General features: G+C 39.9%; 1 protein-coding gene across 4 annotated transcripts in view; it reads left to right on the plus strand.

The window, feature by feature from the left end:
- The window catches only part of PTGER3 (prostaglandin E receptor 3), a 239,154-nt gene that overhangs the window by 184,024 nt on the left and 29,477 nt on the right, over positions 1–25,653 (plus strand). Inside the window, exon 3 of one of the 4 annotated variants that reach the window (XM_065910976.1) lies at positions 10,516–10,580. The exons of the other annotated variants lie outside the window; for them this stretch is intronic. Coding sequence (XP_065767048.1) covers positions 10,516–10,551 — 36 coding nt within the window. The 3' untranslated portion in view covers positions 10,552–10,580. The remainder of the gene's footprint in view (positions 1–10,515; positions 10,581–25,653) is intronic. 4 annotated transcript variants of the gene reach the window in all.

Consider the following 25,653-nt stretch of genomic DNA (forward strand, 5'->3'; position numbering starts at 1 on the left):
GGTTCAGTCCCTGGGTTGGGAAGATCCCCTGGAGAAGGGAAAGGCTACCTACTCCAGTATTCAGGCCTGGAGAATTCCATGGACTATATAGCCCATGGGGTCACAAATGACTGAACGACTTTCACTTTCACTGGAAAATAAGTATCAAGAGCAATAAACAAGTCTCACACAGAGGAACTAGAACTGAACTGAAAGGAAGTCAACCGTAGCTACCTCCCCAGCAAAAGAAATATCAGAAAACATGGATTTAGAAATGTGAGGCTCCTCTTCCCCTCATCTACCCCACCAGCAAAGAAAACAAAAGATGTTTCTTAGCAAGGACAAGATATCCATTTGGCTTGACAGAATTATGATAATTATGACCCACTACATGCAGAATGATCTGCAAAAGGGCTTAGAGGTCAAAGCCAACCATCACCTGAAACTTTAGCAAATAGACATCCATACCAAGTCATATGTGAAAAACTAGGAAGAAATATATTTACTAAATTTTCCACTTTTAGATTGCACTGCTCTGTAGAATTCTAAGGGAAAAGAAGAAAGATCTGAAGTGTTGTTAGGGTCTGTATGAATGTCCTTTCCCCTTTCCAGGTGGTCTTAAGCTCTCACCACTAGCATTTCAGGGCACTTAACACCATGCCGCAAGCCTTCTGCTTGCACCCAGTGGCAAAATTATAAGCTATTTTCTTAAGACTTTTGGACTCTTCACTATCTGTCCCAAACTATCTTCTTAGTCTCATTTGCAGGACCCTCATTCTCACACCACTGTGCTCCAGCTTTGTCCAGTGCTAAAGCATGCTTCCTCTTCCTCCTCAGTAGTAAGAGGTGTTTAAGAACTTGGACTCTGGGGTTAGACAGACCAGGATCCAAGGACCAGCTCTCCCACATACCCAGAGTGTGACCTTGCGAAGTCATTTCAGTCATCAATGAATTAATAAATTCAGCAATATTTGTTGAGCCTGTAATGTGTGCCAGGCTTTGTGCTGCACATTGGGAATAGAGTTCTAAAAAAAAAAAGAGTGCAAAAATTCTTGCCCTCACGAGGCATTTACTCTAGTCGGGGGAGACTAGTTGGGAGAAAATGTGTGATACATGTCATGACGAAACACCAAGCTGGGTTAGGACACAGAGTGTCACAGTCATGGAGAAGAGAGAGGGCTGTGTTCTCCACAGGCTGGTCGAGGGAGGTTTTTCTGATAAGATGGCATCGGGCAAAAACCTGAATGAAGGAGGGAGTGATGCTTGCAGATATCTGGGAGATGGCATTCCAGGCAAAAGGGTGAGCAAAAAGCATTCCTGTTGTATTTGACACGCAGCCAAGAAGGGGAAAGATGGTGTTGGGTGTCAGATACAAGAGTGGTAGGAAATGGTATCCCAGAAGAGTGAGAGCAAAATTATGTAGGACCTTGAATGTATGCTAAGAACCTTGGGTTTTAACACAAGTGAGAGGGGAATCTGTTGGAAAGTTTGTTCACAATGCTGACATTATCTGACTTGTGTTTTTAAAAGTTCACAGAAAGACTGGGTATAAAGCAATGGCAGAAGCAGACAGACCAGTTAAAAGGCTTCTGCAGAAGTTTGAGGGACGAGAACAGCTTTGACTGGAACAGTAGGGGAGGAGGTGATGCTATCTGGTAGGATGATGATTCCAGTGTCCTCTTTGGGAATTACTCACCACTGTTATCATATTAAACAAAGCTGCTGTTATGATTATATGAGGCTTAGTAGTGTAAAGTGCTTAGGGTAGTTTTGGCATCTAGGAAACGGTTAACAAAAAGACAGTGTTATTTTTACTATCAGGCTCAGCAGAAATGTCACCTCTTTGAAGTCTCCCTCATCACTTATTTCCACCCATCCTTATCACCAGCACAATCTTTCCCTTGCTTTGCATTGCATGTTGTACATACCATTGCAAGAGAATCATTATAGCATGCACCCTCATATTTATGCTTTGCCTTCTCAGCTAGAATGTAAATGTAAAGAAGAGGGCTGTTGTTTAGTTGCTAAGCCATGTCCTACTGTTTTGTGATCCCATGGACTGTAACCCACCAGGCTCCTCTGTCCATGGGATTTCCCTGGCAAGAATACTGGAGTGGGTTGCTATTTCCTTCTGTAGGGTAATCATCCCACCCAGGGATCAAACTCGAGTCTCCTGCAGTGCAGGCAGATTCTTTACCACTGAGTCACCAGGGAAGCCCCACCCTCACCTGTACCTCCGCTTAATTGTTTGGGCCAGTCATATCACTTAATATGTATTATTTAGCCTAAATTACTTTGCATACAAAGTTATTAAATTTTTTGCATTTATATCTTGATTCCAACTAGATCATTAAGTCTCATCAAACAGGAACTGTATCTTTTATTCTTCATATGTCTCAGAGTACTATGTACATTCATGAGTCAATTATTATTTTAAAAGAAAAGCTTAGTAAGTACACAGAACAACAAGAATGATTTGATAGAAAGTGTATGGCATTTTTTGATGTACTGAGTGAGTGATGATGTTAGAATATAATTACTATTGCTTCAGAGAAGCACAAGCCAGAGGAATTTTAGAATGCTTTCAGAGTCACGGGGACAATAGCAGGGCATTTCAGCACTCAAGACTCATCATAAAAACTAAGCTGTTTCCTTGTTAAAGGCACTAATAGAAAGTCTGACTCTAGAACCAGATAGATTTGGACTCTGGTGTTTTCAGGAAAATGACATTGAAAAAGTTAGACAAAATGGTGAAAGATATATAGAATTCAATGTGATGTCATTCAACTATCTAGAAGATTTGTAGTTAAATACAGTAAGAATGTAACAAATAGAGAAGATCTCCCTCAAGTTCCTATCAACAGGAACTTAGATATTTGGTGGCACTTCCATAGGTAATAAGGCATATAGATATCTCACCTAGCAAATTGTAAGCAAAATTCTATCAAGAGATATAGCAGCTGGGGGGGCGGTGGGGAGAGGGAACCAGATCTCTGTAAGGGGACAGAAGCATCAGATATATACAACTTGAATTTGAAGGACACAGGTGATGAGACCATTCCCAGTTGGGGAGTGTATTAGCTTTTTATCATTAGAATCTTAGCAACTTACAACCACACAAATTTATTACCTCACCATTCCTGTGGAGGAACCTGGGTGTGGGTTAGCTGGATCTTCTGCTTAGGGTCTCCTCAGACTGAAATCAAGATGCCATCCAGGGCTACAATCTCATCTGAGGCTTGAGCAGCACTGAGGCATGGCCTCTTCCAAAGCCAGCAGGAGGGACCCTCATTGTTTCTTACCTCTTTTTTTTTTAATTAATTAATTTATTTTAATTAGAGGTTAATTACTTTACAATATTGTAGTGGTTTGGCCATACACTGACATGAATCAGCCATGGGATGGGTGTACATGTGTTCCCCATCCTGAACCCCTACCCACCTCCCTCCCATCCCATCCCTCAGGGTCATCCCAGTATACTGGCCCTGAGCGCCCTGTCTCACGCATTGAACCTGGACTGGCGATCTATTTCACATATGGTAGTATATATTCTTATCTCTTTTAAGGCTCACCTGATTAGATCAGGCCCACTCAGGAAACTTTTTCCCATTTGATTAACTCAAATTCATTACCACTGGAAATGTATTACATCTGGGAAATTCCTCTTGCCATATAATACAGCATTCACAGATGTGATGGACCATCTTATTCACAAAGTTCTACCTACACTCAAGGAGAGAGGATTATACAAGTCACAAATACCAGGGGTGGGGCAAAAGTCTTGGAGGTTATTTCAGAAGGTCGTTTACCTACAAGAGTGGGGACCAAGGGAAATAGGGCTCATTGTGTCCCAAAGGCATTGCTGATAAAGGTCCAGTCATGTCTGGTTGCTAATTTTTGTTTTGCATGTGTGTGTGTTTAGCTGGATTATAATTGCTTTACTATATTGCATTGGTTTCTGCTGTCCAATGAGATGAATCAGTCATTAGTGTACATATATTCCCTGCCTCATGACTCTTCTCTCCCTGCCTCATCCCACCCCTCTAGGTCATCACAGAGCAATGAGCTCAGCTTCCTGTGCTTTATAGCAAGTTCCCACTAGCTATTTTACATGTAGCAGTTCTGATTTTTAAGAAACCTTCACAAGCTAGAAGGCAACTCCAAGAATTCCTTAGGAAAGTAACATCAAAATTATATGGAATGATGTAACAGTGCCTTTATCCTTTAATGATGGTATAATTTAGTATTATGTATAAAAATCAAAATATAAAAATCAGTGTTAAAATATCTGCATTTAAGAATCTGTTTATTTTGAATTTTAATTATTTGTGCTATTTATAAAAAATTAGGCTCATTAGAATAACAAGTCAACTTTGCAGTTTCAAGTTAAAATGAGTTTTGAGTCATTGCTTTAGTCCTGTAATTTCAGATTGAAATCTTACTTGGAACATTTAGGAGAATTTAAAGTTCACCAGATCTGTAAATTTAATTTATTTGATTTATAAGAATTACTTAAGTTCTTAGGAAGTGTGTTAAGTCATGTGATTAAGGTACTTAAAAAAGGAAGTAAAAATATGTGACATTAATAAATGTGGCTAAATGTTCAAGGAATTTAATTAGGGTGTAAATTCTTGCTTCAAAATAATTATAGACTTAGTAGATTTATGGATAGATTAATAAAATTTATAAACATATAAGCTTAAGAAAAACAAGGGTTTCAAGTGAGTTGAATACTAATTTTGCACCACAATAACCTTCAGTAGTTCTTTTCTAGGCATAAAAATTGCCCTCGAGAACATAAAAATATTCATTTTTAATAAGTTTCAACTCTACCATTTTGTATGACCTTTGTTAAGTCACTTGACTTGTCTTAGCTTCAGTTTCTCATTAGCATCATGTTAACATGCAGGGTGGTCCTAAGGAGTAAACAAGATACTTTGCGCAAAGTGCCTGACACATTTAGAATCTCAATAATAAAAGCTTAAAGAAAAAAAGAAATTCAGTTCTTTCACTAAACATAAGGTCAGAAGTATTGTTTACATTCCATCCGGCCACCAACAGTTTAAATTTCAATCCTCCACATGCTTTCTCCAGTTCAGTTCACTTGTCCAGTCATGTCCAACTCTTTGTGACCTCATGGACTGCAGCACACCAGACTTCCCAGCATCACCAGCTCTCAGAGCTTACTCAAACCAATATCCATTGAGTTGGTGATGGCCTCCAACAAGCATATCCTGTCATCCCCTTCTCCTCCTGCCTTCAATCTTGCCCAGCATCAGAGAGTTTTTCAGTGAGTCAGTTCTTCACATCAGGTGGCCAAAGTTTTGGAGCTTCAGCTTCAGCAACAGTCCTTCCAATGAACATGCAGGACTGATTTCCTTTAGGATGGACTGGTTGGATCTCTTTGCAGTCCAAGGGATTCTCAAGGGTCTTTTTCAATACCACAGTTCAAAAGCATCAATTCTTCAGTGCTCAACTTTCGTTATGGTCCAACTCTCACACCCATACATGACTACTGGAGAAACCATAGCTTTGACTACATGGACCTTTGTTGGCAAAGTAATGTTTCTGCTTTTTAATATGCTGTCTAGGTTGATCATAGTTTTTCTTCCAAGGAGCAAGTATCTTTTAATTTCATGGCTGCAGTCACCATCAGAAGTGATTTTGCAGCCCAAGAAAATAAAGTCTCACTGTTTCCACTGTTTCTCCATCTATTTGTCATGAAGTTATGGGACCAGATGCCCTGATCTTCATTTTCTGAATGTTGAGTTTTAAGCCAGTTTTTTCACTCCCCTCTTTAACTTTCATCAAGAGACTCTTGAGTTCCTCTTTGCTTTCTGCCACAACAGTGGTGTCATCTGCATATCTGAGGTTATTGATATTTCTCCTGGCAATCTTGATTTCAGCTTGTGCTTTATCCAGCCCGGCATTTTGCATTAATATAAGTTAAATCAGCAGGGTGACAATATACAGCCTTGATGTACTCCTTTCTCAATTTGGAACCAGTCTGTTGTTCCATGTCCAATTCTAACTGTTGCTTCTTGACCTGCATACAGATTTCTCAGGAGGCAGGTAAGGTGGTTTGGTATTCACAACTCTTTAAGAATTTTCCACAGTTTGTTGTGATCTACACTGTCAAAGGCTTTGGCATAGTCAATGAAGCAGAAGTAGATATTTTTCTGGAATTCTCTTGCTTTTTCTATGATCCAACAGATGTTGGCAATTTGATCTCTGGCTCCACTCCCATTTCTAAATTCAGCCTGAACATCTGGAAGTTCTCAGTTCATGTACTGTTGAAGCCCAGCTTGGAGAATTTTGAGCACTACTTTGCTAGCATGTGAGATGAGTGCAATTGTGTGTTAATTTGAGCATTCTTTGGCATTGCCTTTCTTTGGGAGTGAAATGAAAACTGACCTTTCCCAGTCCTGTGGCCACTGCTGAGTTTTCCAAATTTGCTGGCATATTGAGTGCAGCACTTTCACAGCATCATCTTTGAGGATTTGAAATAGCTCAACTGGAATTCCATCACCTCCCCTAGCTTTGTTCATGGTGATGCTTCCGTCCTGAGGCACACTTGACTTTGCAGTCCAGGATGTCTGACTCTAGGTGAGTGATCACATCATCATGGTTTTCTGGGTCATTAAGATCTTTTCTGTGTAGTTCTTCTGTGTATTCTTGCCACCTTTTCTTAATATCTTCTGCTTCTGTTAGGTCCATATCATTTCTGTCCTTTATTGTGCCCACCTTTGCATGAAATGTCCCGTTGGTACCTCTAATTTTCTTGAAGAGATCTCTAGTCTTTCCCATTCTACTGTTTTCCTCTATTTCTTTGCATTGATCACTGAGGAAGGCTTTTTTATCTCCCCTTGCTATTCTTTGGAACTCCGTATTCAAATGGGTATATCTTTCCTTTTATCCTTCGCCTTTAGCTCCTCTTCTTTCCTCAGCTATTTGTAAGGCCTCCTCAGATGACCATTTTGCCTTTTTGCATTTCTTTTTCTTGGGGATGGTCTTGATCCCTGCCTCCTGTACGTTGTCACAAATCTCATCCATAGTTCTTCAGGCACTCTATCATAGCTATTCCCTTGAATCTATTTGTTCAGTTCAGTTCAGTCGCTCAGTCATGTCTGACTCTTTGCGACCCCATGAACCGCAGTACGCCAGGCCTCCCTGTCCATCACCAACTCCCGGAGTCTAACTAAACCCATGCTCATCAAGTTGGTGATGCCATCCAGCCATCTCATCCTCTGTCATCCCCTTCTCTTCCTGCCCCCAATCCCTCCTGGCATCAGGGTTTTTTCAGATGAGTCAGCTCTTCGCATCAGGTGGCCAAAATATTGGAGTGTCAGTTTCAACATCAATCCTTCCAGTGAACACCCAGGACTGATCTCCTTCAGGATGGACTGGTTGGATCTCCTTGCAGTCTAAGGGACTCTCAAGAGTCTTCTCCAACACCACAGTTCAAAAGCATCGATTTTTTGGCACTCAGCTTTCTTCACAGTCCAACTCTCACATCCATACATGATCACTGGAAAAACCAAAGCTTTGACTAGACAGACCTTTGTTGGCAAAGTAATGTCTCTGCTTTTTAATATGCTATCTAGCTTGGTCACAACTTTCCTTCCAAGGAGTAAGCATCTTAAAATTTCATGACTGCAGTCACCATCTGCAGTGATTTTGGAGCCCAAAAAAATAAAGTCTGACACTGTATCCACTGTCTCCCCATCTATTTCCCATGAGGTGATGGGACCAGGTGCCATGATCTTAGTTTTCTGAATGTTAAGCTTTAAGCCAACTTTTTCACTCTCCTCTTTCACTTTCATCAAGAGGCTTTTTAATTCCTTTTCACTTTCTGCCATAAGGGTGGTGTCATCTGCATATCTGAGGTTATTGATATTTCTCCTGGCATTCTTGATTCCAGCTTGTGCTTCTTCCAGCCCAGCGTTTCTCATGATGCACTGTGCATATAAGTTAAATAAGTAGGGTGACAATATACAGCCTTGATGTACTCCTTTTCCTATTTGGAACCAGTCTGTTGGTCCATGTCCAGTTCTAACTATTGCTTCCTGACCTGCATACAGGTTTCTCAAGAGGCAGGTCAGGTGGTCTGGTATTCCCATCTCTTTCAGAATTTTCCACAGTTTATTGTGATCCACACAGTCAAATGTATATACAATTCCATATAATTGTATTTAAACTTCCATAAATACAGTTCTGTATAATTGTAAGAGATTTGATTTAGGTCATAGCTGAATGATCTAGTGGTTTTCCCTACTGGCATCAATTTAAGTCTGAATTTTGCAATAGGAGCTCATGATCTGAGCCACAGTCATCCCCCGGTCTTGTTTTTGCTCACTGAGAGCTTCTCCATCTTTGGCTTCAAATAATATAATCAATCTGATTTTGGTATTGACTATCTGGTGATGTCCATGAGTAGAGTCATCTCTTGTGTTGTTGGAAGAGGGTGTTTGCTATGAGAAGTTCATTGTCTTGGCCAAAACTCTGTGAGCCTTTTCCCTGCTTCAATTTGTACTCCAAGGCCAAACTTGCCTGTTAACCCAAGTATCTCTTAACTTCCTACTTTTGCATTCCAGTTCCCTATGATGAAAAGGACATCTTTTTTTTGGTGTTAATTCTAGAAGGTCTTGTGTATCTACATAGAATCATTCAACTACAGCTTCTTCAACTTTAGTGGTTGGGGCATAGACTTGGATTACTGTGATATTGAATGGTTTGCCTTGGAAACAAGCAGAGATCATTCTGTCATTTTTGAGATATACTTTCTTAGGTAGCAATTAGTTTGTTACCTCTCAAGGCATAAAGGATGCTTAAAGGGTTAATTTTAATGCCCAGAGGAGGTTGACCACACCCATTAGGTCTTCCCCAGAAAGTAACGGTAGGGCATACATGTTCAGTGGACTCTTTTTGATCCCATGGACTGTAGTCCACCAAGCTTCTCAGTCCATGGGATTTTCCAGGCAAGAATAGTTTAGTGGGTTGCCATTGCCCTCCTCCAAGGGATCTTCCCAACCCAAGGATCAAACTTGAGTGTCTTAGCTCTCCTGCATTACTGGGCAGATTCTTTACTACTAGCACCACCTGAGCTTCCCTGGGTACTCAGCAGTAAAGAATCCATTTGCAATGCAAGAGTTGCAGGAGAGATGAGTGTGCGGGCAGAGGAGTCTAGCAGGCTACAGTCCATAGCCTCGCAGAGTCAGACATGACTGAAGTGACTTAGCACGCATGCGTGCCACCTGGGACGCCCAGCTGCAGGGAAGTATTAGCAAACCAATGTCCCATTTCAGGCTCCAAGGACTTTATGCAGCCAGCGTTTCTGTGCCAATATCCAGGGCCAAATGACTGGAATGAGATTTAAAACACTAGGGGAAGGGAGAAGTTAGTATTCCCTCTAGACCAATAGTCGCCCGGTGAAATGTCACTATATTTGTGTCAGAAGGAACAGAGGAATGCAGTCCTGTCTGGGCAAAGTGCACAGAGAAAACCCAGAGGAGAGCAGACCCAATCCTCCACATGACTTGAGTGTACTGTGGTTAGTACAGACAGTCCACTTTTCCCTGAGTGCTTATATTAATATTTGAAAAATGAAAACGTGGTTTTGCAGAAAAAAGTGTAAAATGAATTCTTCTGAGCACTTATAAAATTTTTTAAATGTGTCTAACCTCTTAAAAACTGGAATGATTTTTGATGGTAATTCTGAAGGGACGCAAACACACATATAAAACAGTATGTGAGAAAGTAGAGACAGACGGAGATGGAAGGAGGAAGAGAAGAGAGTGTGTGTATCTCAGAGAAACGGACGAACAGGTCCCCAGAGAAGCTGTGAGACAAGACCTAGATACAAAGAAGACAAACAAGAAGGCATGATATTGAAACACCAAGAGAACTTATGCTGAAAGCTAATGGGACAAAAAGTAAGGGAAGACTCTGAAGAAAAGATATTTTGTGGATGAAAAATTAATCAGTCAATCTATGAAAAAAAAAAAAAGATGGAAAATTTTGTTCAAGCCAAATTGAATGTTATAACCCAAGAACAGAGTCTCAGAAATCTCCAGGAACTGGTCTGCCCATTAGATATCAAAGCAGAGTCATACAGTGTTTTGAAACAGAGAACTGTACATATTACATGATATATTGCTGACAGTTGATACAATCCAGGTCTCCATGTACAAAAGGAATAGTAGGTCATGGGTCATTATGGCCCCTTACAAAATTAAACATGAAGCTTATCACTTCAGGAGTCATCTTGTAACGCTGGGAGAATGTTGCTGTTTGTGGTTGAGCCAGTATTTCCACCAATGGGGATGCATAAGGCACAGTAGAGGGGAGAGAGGAGGCCAAAGGGCAGAGAAAAATTGTTTATGTTCAAATTTTCCTTGACTTGCCTTAGAATTTCATCAATAGGTAATTTCCAAGGATCCCGAAGAAGCCACCGGAGGATCGGGGGGGAAGAAAGAGGAAAGGGAGACACCAGCGGGCAACATTCAGTTAAGTCAATATTTATTTTGTGCCCACCAGGAACATAGCAACCTTCTGGAACTAAAGTGGAAATAAATTTAATTCTCTCCTGTTCTGAGGAGTGGGTAAGTTCAAGTCTGCGGAGCCGCCTGGGGCTGAGGCGTGAGTACATGCCTATCCACAGTGCACTCTGCTTCCATCTGGCTGGCCTGCAATTCTCTGCCTCCAGGGCTGCCCTGCAACCTTCTTTCCCACCAACCTCGTGGCAGAAAAACAAATATCTAAAGAGAGACAAAGATGAAACCATTATAAAAATTTATTTTCGAACATGTAATATCAGGTCTAAAATAAGTGTTACTTAATAGTGACACCATATTTCTGAATTAAACATAAAAAATTGAAATCTAGATATTGAAAAATAAAGAATGTTTAAAGTTTTTTAAAACACTGAATCAGAGGCAGTTTTCATTAGGCTCCCCTCTAAACACATACAATGTGCTGACATATATGATAATGTGCAGTATTTTTAAAACAAATCTCTCTTTCCTTCAAAAAAATTCAGCCAAGAAATATTTCTGAGGTATGTCAGTATACAGACACATATCTGTTCAAAATGTCTCTGAAGGCTCTACAGAAAGGAAAATGTAGTTTTGTTACATGATTCATGGTGTCCATAAGACAAAAATAAAGCAGAGGTTTAGAAGAAACACAGCTATTCCTGGCAGTCTGGCAGTGGGATCTACAAAACAGACTTGCAAGGGAAGGACACCACCCTCAAAACTCATTACACCTTACCTAGGGAATCTACACATCCATTCAAACCAACTCATCTGATAAACCTAAAAGAAAGAATGTGCATGGCAAAATAACTTAAGGGAATACTAACTTACCTTTATTCTTACATTTTCCTACATCACAGCCAGACCCCTGGGATTGTTGCAGAGTGAAAAACAGAAGATGCTTAAAATAAAAGGGTTATTTGTGTTGTGTAAAAGAGAGAACTTTTGAAGTTGAAGAAACTATGCTACTGGAGGATGAGGGTAGAGAAAGCAACTTTGAGGAACTTTGGAAGAGCGCACTAGGTCTCCCAGACTACAAAGAAAAAAAAGGTCAAAGTTAGGATACATCACATAGAACTAGGGCTAAGTAATCCTTGGACACCTTAATTTCTCCAAGTCTCTGTTCTTGCCATTTATTAAAAAAAATGAGATAAAAGTAGAACTTAATTCATAAGGTACTGTAAATTGTGAGGATTAAGTGGATATAAAGCTTAGTGCCTGCAATAAACACTGGTGCACATGTGTCTTTTTGAATTATGGTCTTCTCAGGGTATATGGCCAGTAGTGGGATTGCTAATCCATATGATAGTTCTATTTTTAGGTTTTTAATGAATCTTCATGCTGTTCTCCATCGTGGCTATACCAATTCACATTCCCACCAACAGTGCAAGAAGTTTCCATTTTCTCCGCACCCTCTTCGGCATTTATTTTTTGGAGATTTTTTGATGATGGCCATTCTGACCAGTGTTTTGTTTTGCATTTTTCTAATAACTAATGATGTTCAGCATCTTTTTATGTGCCTCTGGCCACCTCCATGTCTTCTTTGGAGAAATGGAATCTAGAAAAATGGTCAGATGAACCTATTTGCAGGGCAGGAATAGAGACACAGACATAGAATGGGAACGGCCATGAGAAAGGAGAAAGGGAAGGTGGGATGAACTGGGAGAGTAGCACTGACATATATACACCATCATGTGTAAAACAGAGAGCTGGTGGGAAGCTGCTGCATAGAACAGGGAGCTCAGCTTGGCACTCTGTGATGATGCAGAAGGGTGAGATTGGGGGGATTGTTGGAGGGAGGCTTATGAGGGAAATCATACATGTACACATACAACTGATTTACTTAATTGTACAGCAGAAACTAACACACCATTGTAGAAAGGAATTATACTCCAATTTTTTAAAATTCAAAAATAAAAATAAAGTTCAGTGCCTGGAACATAAATGTTCAATAATGGTTGTTACTTTCATTCAGTTTGAAAAATAAATCTATGAGAGTGATACACAAAGCTTCTAGCCGTTGCACAAATACAACCATTGCATTTGTATTTTGTATATTTGTATTTGTATACAAATACAACCATTGTATATCCATTGGGAAATATCATTGGTTATGCACATTATTTACCTGATAAAAATAAATTATTTATAGTTCGTCAAGAGATTTACCACTACCCCTTGCAGAAAAAATATGAGCGTATGCTCAAGAAAAACACCAATCATCGCCCACAGCCTTGCTAACATGGGGCCACTCAGATCAACATGTCTAGTATACCTCCAATCCACGAGGAAGAATAATAGAAAAAAATCCAAAGTAGTTAATACACCAATGGCTTTTACAAAATCAACTGCCACCCTTATCCCCTTTTAGTCCTCCCTTCCTTCAGCACAATCACATCTGAGGCTAAAGATATTTATAATTCTCTGGTGACTAACCATAACAAACTTTTGACAAGCAGGCTGGTAAACTTGATAAAAGTATCTTAATATGACAGAAATACTTCTCAAATGGAATGTGGGAGGGCAGAGGCCACTAATTTTGATAAGTTAAAATAGCACCTTAAAAATGGAATGACCCTACATAGGGATTTAACAGCAGAGCTAATTTCAGGTCAGATACACCTTCAGCTATGAGGCAAGGGGGTTTGTATTTGCATTAGATTTCTCATTAGAAATCTTAGCATGATCTTCGGGTCTCCTCATTCTCGCACTCTTCTATCCTGCCCAAATCATTTGGAACTAATCATTGGTCTCAGATGAGTTGCCCAGTAGTCCATGATGGGAGAAAAAAAATAATCTTGACTTAACAGTTCAGCAAACATTTCCTGAGCCTTTGCTATAAACCCAGTAGCAAGGACACAGAGATGGACAGTCGCTGCTATCAGCGCCATCTCAAAACCACAGCACAGCCTTCCCCAGCCTCTGACAGGGTCACTCAGTCCTGCCCACCACCTGAGCCACTTTCTGTGGCTCCAGCCTCCTCCAAGTATGGCTTGGTACTTTTGCCTTCCTGTGTGGCTACAGAGCAGCTATGACTCAAGATTTCTGCACTTGTGAGGGTTAGCCTTCTCTAGAAAAGAGACACTCAAACATGAGTTTCCTCCAATGATTCTATTTTGCAAAATAAGGCTTTACTTTTTCACTCCCATTTCAGTTCTTGTTCTAGAAGTCCTCATGTTTTTCTAGACCATTCTTAGGAGGAGTCTGCCTAATGGACAACGCTGTTTCTCTGGGGATGGAAGCTATTATTCAGAGTGCAATCTTAGGGGCTGGCGTTCTGTGACCTACAGACAGACTTCCCTGTGGACACCCTTAGGGATTTCTAAAGTCCACTTATCCATTACCTTGTGCCCAACTCCAGGGAACTGAGCTGCAAAAAGTTAAACAATCTAAACCCAAGGACAGATCTTTGGCAGCTAGTATTCACTGAATAAAGGAACAAAACATTTAGTCATTCGTTCACCGAGTACTTAATGAGTGCATGCTGTGTCAGACAATACGTTAAATGCTGAAGCTGTGGAGATAGGAGGAAGTAAACCATATTATCAAGGAGCACATAGTCTCAAAAGGAAAACAAAAAGGAAGCAAGTAATTATAAGTGATATAGTAGAAATAGGCAAAAACATAATGGGAACACTGAGAGAGACAGGCAAGGTTTGACTCTGAAAGCTAGGGTGGGTGTCACAAAGGAGGTGATATTGGAGAGGAGTTGAGAAATGAGATGGGGGGATACTAGGTGGACAGAATGACCGGTCAGTGAAGGGCAGTGACTGCAAGTACAGAAAGTTCCCTACATACCAATCTTCAAGTTGCAAACTTTCAAAGATGTGAGCGGGCATCTGATCCCAGCAAGCAATCAGAAGCTGTGCCATTAACATCAGGGGTGAGGGAAATTGCCGCTGACCCTCTGTCTCCTCTTGCTAATGATTCTTCAGCTCTATCTCCTCCCACCTCTTCTGCCTCTTCCAGTCACTAACTCTTCTTGTCCTTTGATTCGATGTCAGCCCCCTGTATGCCAGTTATTGTACTGTATTATTGTACTTTTCAAGGTACAGTACTGTAAGATTTAAAATGTCTATTTTTTATTTGTTTCTATGTATTATTTGTGTGAAAAGTGTTAAGAACCTATTACAGTACAGTAATACACAGCCAATTGTGTTAGTTGGGGACCTAGACTGACTTTGTTGGCTGTGCTGTGCTGTATTCAGTTGCTCAGTCATGTACAAGCAATTAAACTTACAAATGCACTCTGAGAAGAGAGCGCGTTCATTTGTAGGGGACCTACTGTACATACATTTCAGACAGAGGGAGCAGCATATGCAAAGGCCCAAGATATAAAATAGCATGGTGTATCCACGGCACAGTAACCTTATAATATTTTGCTTAGGAGTTTGTCCATTTTTTTAGAGGCCCAAAACAGCAAATGGAGTTAATCTTGAAGGCCTGCTGCCTATTGCTCATCTTGGTTTTCAGTATGCGCTCAATCACTCAGTTGTGTCCAACTCTTTGTGACCCCATGGACAGTAGCCTGCCAGGCTCCTCTATCCATGGAATTTTTCAGGCAAGAATACTGGAGCAGGTTGCCTCTTCCTACTCCAGGGGAATCTTCTCAATCCAGGGATCGAACCTGCGTCTCTTGCGTCTCCTGAATTGGCAGGCAGATTCTTTACCACGGACCCACCTCGGAAGCCCCAGTATTCAAATAATGTATTACACCTGAGAAAGACAAGACTGACACATGTGGTGCCTATTTGCAGTCTAAGCACAGACCATCTTGAGCCACTGAAGAGTTTTGTTACTCTGGAGAATAATATGTCTAAATGTATCCTTCTTGCCACCCCAGTTAGGAAAGCTTCTTGAGGATCTAGCCTGGTCTCATGAGCATATCCTGGGACCATGAAAGATCCTCTATCTTTCCAGCCACTTACATCATTACAAGTAAGTCGTCCATAGGTTCTGAATTATGATACCTGCCCTTGAGGAGAAGGTATAAACTGAAGGGGTGGGAATGAGAACAAATAAGTATGAAGAGTGTAATAATGCCCATTGACGGTACACTCTTAAAACGTAAAGAAGAAAGAACAGCAAGATCTCCCTGATGGTAAGGAAACTTCATTGAGTAGGTTATAAAAGAAACTTGCCTGAGGACTGGGAGTCCGAGAGGTGGAGAAGGGTTTAGCATATGAGGAACCATCTGAGCTCATAGCATGTGATGTGTGAGAGTCAGCAGCGTATTCAGTGAACAGCAAAACGGTGTGGTACTTCCAGAGTTGTGAAGGCCCAGGGCCAGGGGCAGACATACAGCAAGGGCAGTCTGGGTAATTGTGCAGTGTCTTCAATAACATGGTAAGAAGAGGTGACTTCGAAAGAGCTGTTTCTGAGACACACCTGAGGAGGTAAGGGGGACAACCTTCTAAGTCAGAGAAACTAGGCAGAAAGCCAGTGAGACATTCAGAGCAAAGAAATCGAGCCAGAAATAAGGGCTAATAAGAGCATCGACTCTCTGTCCTCCTGCCTGGGTGAAATACAGAAGTCCAGGCTTGAGTCCAGGTGCTTTCACAAAGAGTCCTGACCCTGTGTCTGTGGGAACACCACCAGCACCTCCAATCTGACCGAACTGCCAGTGCCTTCTAGTGGTGTCCCACTTGATGACCAGATGACACAAACCATCCAGTTCTTCACCCAAATGCCTGTCCTGTGCTGGCTTCCATGACAGCCGCCGGAGCCACTCAGGCTCACATTTTAGGATGTGAGACACTGAAACGAACACACCCAAATAATAGTGCGTGAAAGTGAAAGAATCAGTCGCTCAGTCAGGTCCAACTCTTTGTAACCCCATGGACTGTAGCCTGCCAGGCTTGTCTCTCCATTAAATTTTCCAGGCAAGAATACTGCAGTGGGTTGCCATTCCCTTCTCCAGGGGATCTTCCTGACCCAAGGATCGAACGCGAGTCTCCTACACTGCAGGCAGATTCTTAATCATCTGAGTGGTCAGAGAAAAAAAAAAAAAATACAATCAGAAATAGTCATAAGACAAAGAGTTTGTATAGAAAAGGGGAGCTAATAATGCAGAGTCAATTCACCCTGAGGATAGTTGGCAATACATCTTAATTTGTAGTAGATGTCACACTTTGCTGCTTCAATTCTGGCAATGTTCTGAAGTTGCTAATTATATTGAGCTATTCCAGATCACATATTGTGCAAAGATGAACGTGGGAAAGTACTTGTTTCCTCTATAACTGAGGCGGGAAAAAACCCTCCGAATAAACAAATCCATGGCAATCAAATGTAACTCTAGCTCATACTAGGTAATAAGTATACCTTTGCAGATAGATATGCTTTATAACTGCCCAAGGGGAATACTTGAATCTTTTCTAATAACCATTCCCCAAAGAAACTGTTTTTCAAAGTGTTTTTATATCTTGAGTTAACCTTCAGTGGAACACTTCAGTATTTTTTCCATTTTATATTTTATAATGTCAACACATAAATCAACTTTGCACCTTGTTGACATTCTTCAAATCTTTATCTCCAGCCCATATTACATTCCTTTGTTCATTTTTCTGTATCACTTATGCCCCACATCTCTCCACTTACACCAGAGAACACCGGCACCAGGTTTGACTCCTCTTGTCTTCAACTTAGCTTCCATTAATTCCTCTTGATATTACACCTTACATGCTTCTCAAATCTGTCTACTTCTTTCTGATTTCCCTGCCTCTACTGATGTTCAAGTCTCCCAAATGGTCCTCTGAACATCTTTTTTTTTTTTTAGTACATTTTAAAAAGGGATCAATCTAACACAGATTATTCTCCAACTGGAATTCATTCAATTAACTACCATTCCCTTTAAGTGAAAGTTCAATAAAAAGTACCTAAAATTGCTAGCAAAGCCCTTTCTGATCTGTCCTCTGTTAAACACTCTTGACTCATTTTCATTCTTTCCTTTATATCTTACCTTCCAATTATTAAAAAAAAAATGTTTTTTATGCCTCAAACACTCCATTCCTTGTCTAGAACATTCTCCTTTTAACTGGAGAGCTTTCATTATTACTTCACGCTACATCTTGGATATTTTATTAGCATTATTCCTGGACCTTCTAAGTCCAGCTTTGGGTTCCTGGGTTCCTCCCTGTTCCTTTTGTGACCTGGAGTTCACCATTACACTGTATGGAAATCATCTGTTTTCTTTAGTCCAACAGTGTGAACACAGGAATTATTTAATATCATATCTGTATTGCCTAGCATATAATAAGTAAGTATATGATTCACATTTCTAGAATGAACTAATAACATCTGATCTGCTCTCTGCCAAGTGGTATGGAGACTCCCCTATGGGAGAACCCTAGGTGCCCAGCTATGCTGATGACCTGGGAGATAGGTCTATCCAACACTGGATGAAGTATCAGAAAACTTATTTGACTATAGATTTAAGTCATGATCTCCAAACAGCTTATCAATAATCCAACTTACTTTAAAAGAATCTCCAACTGTTTTATGTGTCTCACTTCAAAAACTTAGGAAAAGGTAAAAACAGGGGCTATTTTTGGCTCATGAAAATCCCCACTATTTCAGATAACCTCTTTTCTTAGAAGATTAAATTTTATTTCTTACCAAACTCACCCTGGCCAATATCTAGATTCTCAGATCAGTGGGACTTTCACCAATTTTATTCACTTATTCTCCTTCATTTATTTCTCACTGGTTAAGCACCTATTAAGTGACAGATACTGGAAATACTAGTTGAGTATGATGTCATTCCCCACACCACCTCCACACTCAATCTATTCTGGGCTAAGAGGAATGAAGAAAACAAACATGTAATCTTGTGATACAGAGTCCCTCTAAGCTCATTGCAAATTTGAACTTAGGGAAAGAATTCCATAAAGTATAAAAAAATGTTAAGAAATGAACAACTTTTTCTTTATATTTGAAATAAAATAAGCTTTAAGAGCAATAAATATAAAATGAACAGCAGATACCACAAGAGGAACCTTTTTGCTTATAGAACTGTAAAGATTCTTATTGCAATAGTTCATTAGCCAGTGCATTAGTCAGCGTTATTTGCATTAATTACCTTTTAACTGAATTCTATCTGCAACTGAGAAGGAAATAGTCTGGCAAAGTCCACACAGTTTTTTCAAACACATATAGCCAAACTATGGCCAAAGCTATAAAAGGCTGGTTGTTCACAGGTTGTTAACATGTATGTGCTTAGTTGCTCAGCTGCGTCTGACTCTTTGCAACTTCACAGACTGTAGGCCCCAGGCTCCCCTGTCCATGGAATTTTCCAGGCAGGAATACTAGAGTGGATTGGCATTTTCTACTCCAGAGGATCTTCCCAATCCAGGGACTGAAGCCATATCTCTTACATCTCCTGGAATGGCAGGCATATTCTTTACCACTGTGCCACCCTGGGAAGCCCGGTCAACGTGTATAGCTTATGACAATTACTCAAATAAGCATGCCGTTAGTGGGCCTGGTGATGCTGTTACCAGAGGAGTAGAAATGTATTCTAAAGGATTTTTGACTTGAGCAAGATTTGAAATAAGTAAAAAGTTTTTTGAACAAAATGATTCTGCAGTTTTCATAAGCCAAGAACCTTTCAAAATACATCTCTGAGGCACTTGCATAAATATTTAGAGCCTGGTTGAATTCCTTGCTATTCCTTTAACACACTTCACTGTATGTATGATATCTGATACCTTTGCTGTTCTTTCTGAATGAAGTAGCCCCCAGCCACAGGTACCTGTCAAACTCAAATATCATCACTTCTGTGAAGCATGACACAGGGATCAACAGAAATCTCTCAGGCTGAATTAATTCCTCCCCACTCCAAGTGCTCACAGCATTTTGTGATTTGCCATTCAAATTGCACTTATTGTACTATATTATCCTTACTGGTAGATATATCTCTTTTCCCTAAAAGACTGTGACCACAGGACCCAACAGTACCTGATACATCTTAAAGCCTCCATATAGCCAGGTTTAATGTTTGAATCATCCTACTTTTTCTCCATTTCTCTGTGTCACAGTAATACCAGGTTCATCCAGCTTTGGCTAACTTCATGATGGACAGTATTTAAAAGTTCTGATCTGACAATTTAGATATAGATTATTCTCAATTAGTCACAAATCTATCTTGGAAAAAAGCATGGAGTTGTAGTTTTAAGAGATTCCGCGGTTTGGGGCAATCGACATACCTGCCTGACTTCAGTTTCTTCATCGAGAAAATTAGGACTAAATAATCTGTACAAACCATCTTCTCCTAGTCTATGAACCAATGTCCTTTCCTGAATTCATGTAAAATTAATGGTCTAGATTTTGTTTGTCAGTGCTGGGTCTTTGTTGCTTTCTCCAGTTGTGGTGAGCAGAGCCCAGGCCTCTCAATGTGCTGGCTTCTCTTGCTGCGGAGCACGGGCTCTAAGCACACAGACTTCACTAGTTGCAGCATGCGGGTTCTAGGGCATGCAGTCTTCAGTAGTTGTGGTTTGCAGGCTTAGTTGTTCCATGGCATGCGGGATCTTCCCAGACCAGGGATCGAACTGGCAGACCGTGCACTGTCAGGCAGATTCTTATCCACTCTGCCACCAGGGAAATCCTAGGTTTTGCTTTGTTTTGTTTTAATTTTGTTTCCTGTTCCTCTGCTCTGTTTTTTCTTAAAAAAAAAATCAAATTGAAATTCTTTATAGTTTACTATGATGTCATTAGAGCTCTGAAAGTCACAGATAGAGATTCAATCCCTTACTCTGACCCTTACAAAACTAACCTGATAATCTTGTCAATTTCAGCTTGGCTAAGCCTCAGCTTCCTCGTGTATGAAATGAGAATAATAGTGATAGAGGTGGATTCATAGAGTTGTGCATAATCTTCTTCTGTATTTCTTATGACTCTCTGCAGTTGCAAATTGTGTAGGGATGCAAAGGTCTTAGTAACACAATATGTTCACTCACAAATAAATCAGGGCAAAAAGTGGAAGCAGTGACAGACTTTATTTTCTTGGGCTCCAAAATCACTTTAGACAGTGACTACAACCACTAAATGAAAAGATGCTTGCTCCTTGGAAGAAAAGTTATGACCAACCTAGACAGCATACTAGAAAGCAGAGACATCATTTTGTCAACAAAAGTCCACATAGTCAAATCTATGGTTTTTCCAGTAGTCATATGTGGATGTTAGAGTTGGACTATAAAGAAAGATGAGTGCCAAAGAACTGATGCTTTCAAATTGTGGTGCTGGAGAAGGCTCTTGAGAGTCCCTTGGACTGCAATGAGGTCAAACCAATCAATCCTAAAGGAAATCAGCCCTTAATAATCACTGAAAGGACTGATGCTGAAGCTAAAGCTCCAATACTTTGGCTACCTGATGCCAAGAGTCAACTCACTGGAAAAGACTCTGATGCCAGGGAAGATTGAAGACAAAAGGACATGGGGGTGGCAAAGGATGAGATGGTTAGATAGCATCATCAACTCAATGGATATGAATTGGAGCAAACTCCTGGAGACAGAGGAGCCTGGTATGTTGCAGTCCATGAGACTGTAAAGAGTTGGATATGACTTAGAAACTGAACAACAACAACTATTTTCTCCCATCCTGTAAAATGTAATCTATTTCTTACTGATTGTCAGATATTGTGAACATCTGATAATACAGAGCAAATATAATGCCAAATACTGCGCCAGTACCATTTGCAGCACAGCCATGAAAAATAACCTGAAGAAGAAATAACTAATAAAAATATACCAGACTAGGTACATTAAAATTACTGGATAGAATATGGGAATAAACAGATAAATCTCTACAATATTTATCACAAAAAAGCAACTATATTTATGATCATATGGCAAAAAGTTTCTAAAGGGTGTTACTAGGTACTGTGATGCTGAACGGTCTTTAAATGCTCAAACTTAATTAGTTAACTCCTTTCTTTTACTAAGAAGTATTTATGGAAGCTATGAGCAAAAGAATGAAATTCAGCATGAAACTAGGAGTGCCTACCCAGTGGGCATCATGGGGCTGGCCAAGAACAGTGAGAGGCAGCAAAGATAATCTTCACCTAGCTCTCAGCTCAGCCTCTGGCCAACTCAGGAGGTTATCCTTATTAGCAAAGTGAGAAAGCAATGGAGGAAAACATGAAGACTCGTGGTCTGTGTATGTTTGACATCTAGCAATTTATTACAATTTCAACCTAAGCTGTACTGTGCTTAATCACTCAGTTGTATCTGACTCTTTGTGACCCCATGGACTGCAACCCACCAGGCTCCTCTGTCCTTGGGGATTCTCCAGGCAAGAACACTGGAGTGGGTTGCCATGCCCTTCTCCAGGGAATCTTCTCAACCCAGGCATCAAACCCAGGTATACCGTACTGCAGTTGGATTCTTTACCAACTGAGCCAAAACCTAAGCATCTCTGTTCAAATATGAAAAACAAACTGATAATTTCAAAACTTCAGTAGAACTTTGGTAAACATTCATTTCTTTCTCTTGCATTTTATAATAAAGGTAAGTTCGTTAACTTTCTCTTCTATTAATACTACAAAGTTTTACTGCTGATAAAGCAAAAGCTGACCAAGTCTGCTCAGGTAGTCAGAGATCAGACACTGGCTCTCTCACTCTAAGACATAATGGTAAGGATGTTTAGTGTCACTTTTTTATCACCAGTAATATTAAGTACTTTACATCTTCATTCTAATTCTCATTATAATCTTTTCAGATTAGATTCTGTTGTCCCAGTTTACAGATAAGAGAAAAATGGTAACGATAACCCTATATGCAAAACAGAAAAAGAGACACAGAAGTACAGAACAGACTTTTGAACTCTGTGGGAGAAGGTGAGGGTGGGATGTTTCGAAAGAACAGCATGTATATTATCTATGGTGAAACAGATCACCAGCCCAGGTGGGATGCATGAGACAAGTGCTCGGGCCTGGTGCACTGGGAAGACCCAGAGGAATCGGGTGGAGAGGGAGGTGGGAGGGGGGATTGGGATGGGGAATAAGTGTAACTCTATGGCTGATTCATATCAATGTATGACAAAACCCATTGGGAAAAAAAAAATTAAAAAAAAAAAAAGAAAGAAAGAAATTTGAGGTGAAAGAAATTAAAGCAATGTCACCAGAGTCACTGGTTTTCTTCCTAACTCCACAGCCTCTTTCACTATGTTCAACTCCTTTCTTTGCTAAAATTCAGATTTGAATGTGTTTGCTAATAATAGAAGAATTACACCTACAGAGAAGAATCTTTAGAGTATGTTTTTCTTTGAAAAAAAGTGGTAATTGTAAACCTTTTTTTCATTTTGCATCTCAATTATTATTACTGGTAAATTTAAGAGGTCAAGTTTAAAAGTTATGCATTTATTTCACTGTTGTTCTCTTTTTCTACAGTCTTTCTGGAGGTAATACTAAAGAACAATGACCAAAAGCCACGTTGCACCAAAAACAAAATAGAAAAAATAAAAGAAAAAAGTCTGCAATTAATATAAATCTCTAAACTCAGTAGGGATTGAGTTTCCCACTCAATCCCTCTCCCACACCATTTTAACAACTGAAATGTGAACCACAAAGAGATTCAGTGAACTTCCTATGGTCATTGAGTTCAAATTCTGCTGAGAAAACACACCAACTGTTCTTGCCCTGTCTGTGGATTTTGATAGCTATCTTTGATCCAAGCATATTGTAGTGAAAATATGAAATTTATTTTTTAATAAAGCAATAAGAACAACTGAATTTGTGTGTTATGAGCACCCATTTACTTCCACTTATAGCAGCTTTGGTCATGGATTACTTGTGAAGGCATTTTCATATGGGCAATATAAATTACATAAACAAAGACTATGAATATTTACATATTTTAGATTATATTAAAGTTGCAACAAAACAAATCTTTCCTGTTAGCTGAAGACTGAGAATAACCTATGTGGAAAGTTTAGAATTGAATCTATTGGCTCTATAAAAGGATCGTGACTTATCTTTTTTAATATATTTTTAAATTAGAAGTTGGAAAAATTAATACTGTCAACTTTTTAGCAAGGCAGTAGAAAGCATAATTACATTTCATACTATATTCTTTGAAGGATTTTTTTTTAACTTACTAAAACTGTTTCAGAATACAAAGGTTAAAAAGGACCTTACAATTTTTAAGTTGATTTTCAGAACCAAAAGTTTCTCTTTAAGAAGTGATACATTTTTCCATTAAAATTTTAAAGCTAAAAGGCATCTGTCTAGAAGAGTTGCTGAACGGCCGTCTAAACTAAATAGAAAGAGGAGAGTGAAAAAGTTGGCTTAAAACTCAACATTCAGAGGGGCTTCCCTGGTGGCTCAACAGTAAAGCGTCTGCCTGCAATGCGGGAGACCCGGGTTCAATCCCTGGATCGGGAAGATCCTCTGGAGGAGGAAATGGCAACCCACTCCAATACTCTTGCCTGGAAAATGTCCATGGACTGGGGAGCCTGGTAGGCTACTGTCCATGGGGTTGCAAAGAGTAGGACACGACTGAGCAACTTCACTTCACTTCACAACATTCAGAAAACTAAGATCATGGCATCCAGTCCCATCAATTTATGGCAAATAGACGGGGAAACAATGGAAACAGTGATAGACTTTATTTGGGGGAGCTCCAAAATCACTTCAGATGGTGACTGCAGCCATGAAATTAAAAGACACTTGCTTCTTGGAAGAAAAGCTATGACCAACCTAGATAGTATATTAAAAACCAAAGACATTACTTTGCTGACAAATGTCCTTCTAGTCAAAGCTATGGTTTTTCCAGTGGTCATGTATGGATGTGAGAGTTGGACTATAAAGAAAGCTGAGCACTGAAGAATTGATGCCTTTGAACTGTGTTGGTGAGAATACTCTTGAGAATCCCTTGGGCTGCAAGGAGATCCAACCACTCCATCCTAAAGGAAACCAGTCCTGAATATACATTGGAAGGACAGATGCTAAAGCTGAAACTCCAATACTTTGGCCACCTGATGCAAAGAGTTGACTGATTGGAAAAGACCCTGATGTTGGGAAAGATTGAGGGCAGGAGGAGAAGGGGTTGACAGGGGATGAGATGGTTGGATGGCATCACCAACTTTATGGACATGAGTTTGAGCAAGCTCTGGGAGTTGGTGAAAGACAGGGAAGCCTGGCATGCTACAATCCATGGGGTCACAAACAGTCGGACATAACTAAGCAAATGAACAAGTTTTGTGTTCTTTCTTTTATTTTTCACTTTTAGATTTAGCAGATGTGAGAAGCAATTTAAAAATGCATACACCAATCTATGAGTGGCCTCAAGAAAGAAGGCATTTCCCAAGAGAAAGAAACCTTTAGGATTATTCAAAATATAATAAACTCTCAATATATTTTCATATTTTGACAATGAGCATCTATTGTGTCAGTAAATACGCTGACACACAGATATGACAGTCCATATGAAAATGTCCTATACTATCCTTCAACCCCATGCATGCATGCATGCATGTTAAATCATTCAGTCATGCCCGACTCTTTGCAATTCTATGGACTGTAGCCTGCCAGGTGCCTCTGTCCGCGGGATTTTCCAGGCAAGAATGCTGGAGTGGGTTGCCATGTCCTCTTCCAGGGGATCTTCCTGACCCAGGGATCAAACCTGAATCTCCTGTGGCTCCTGCACTGAAGTATTCTTTATGCTGAGCCACCAGAGGAAGCCTTTCCTTAAACCTTATATGAGTCTCAAATTCACTGATTCTATATCCTTTATAATATCTTTCCCCACAACCAAGGTTCTTACTTCCCTCCTTGCCTCACTAAAATTTTCTGAACAACCTTTATTATCATCTCCTTGCATATAACCTTGACTTCTTTCCCGTGACAGGTTAGCAGAATTAGAGGAGTTACAGGTTAAATAAGTATATGCGTTTGTCAAAAAATCATCAAATTGTACAAAATTGTTATGTATTTATTTGCATGTAATTTACCTTTATAAAACTGTAGACAAATATTGAACTCTAGTTAACAGATTTGCTTTTTGAAATGGAATGGATTAGCAATGCTAAACCCTGCTTACATAGATGAGTAAATAGAAGTAATGGAGCAGTGTCTTAAGGGGGAGTTACAAATATGGAAAGAAGGGACATTAATATTGGATTGAAGTGGAAAGTATTACTATAAACT

The sequence above is a fragment of the Muntiacus reevesi genome, chromosome 1 (assembly GCF_963930625.1).
Source record: "Muntiacus reevesi chromosome 1, mMunRee1.1, whole genome shotgun sequence".
Lineage (NCBI taxonomy): Eukaryota > Metazoa > Chordata > Mammalia > Artiodactyla > Cervidae > Muntiacus > Muntiacus reevesi.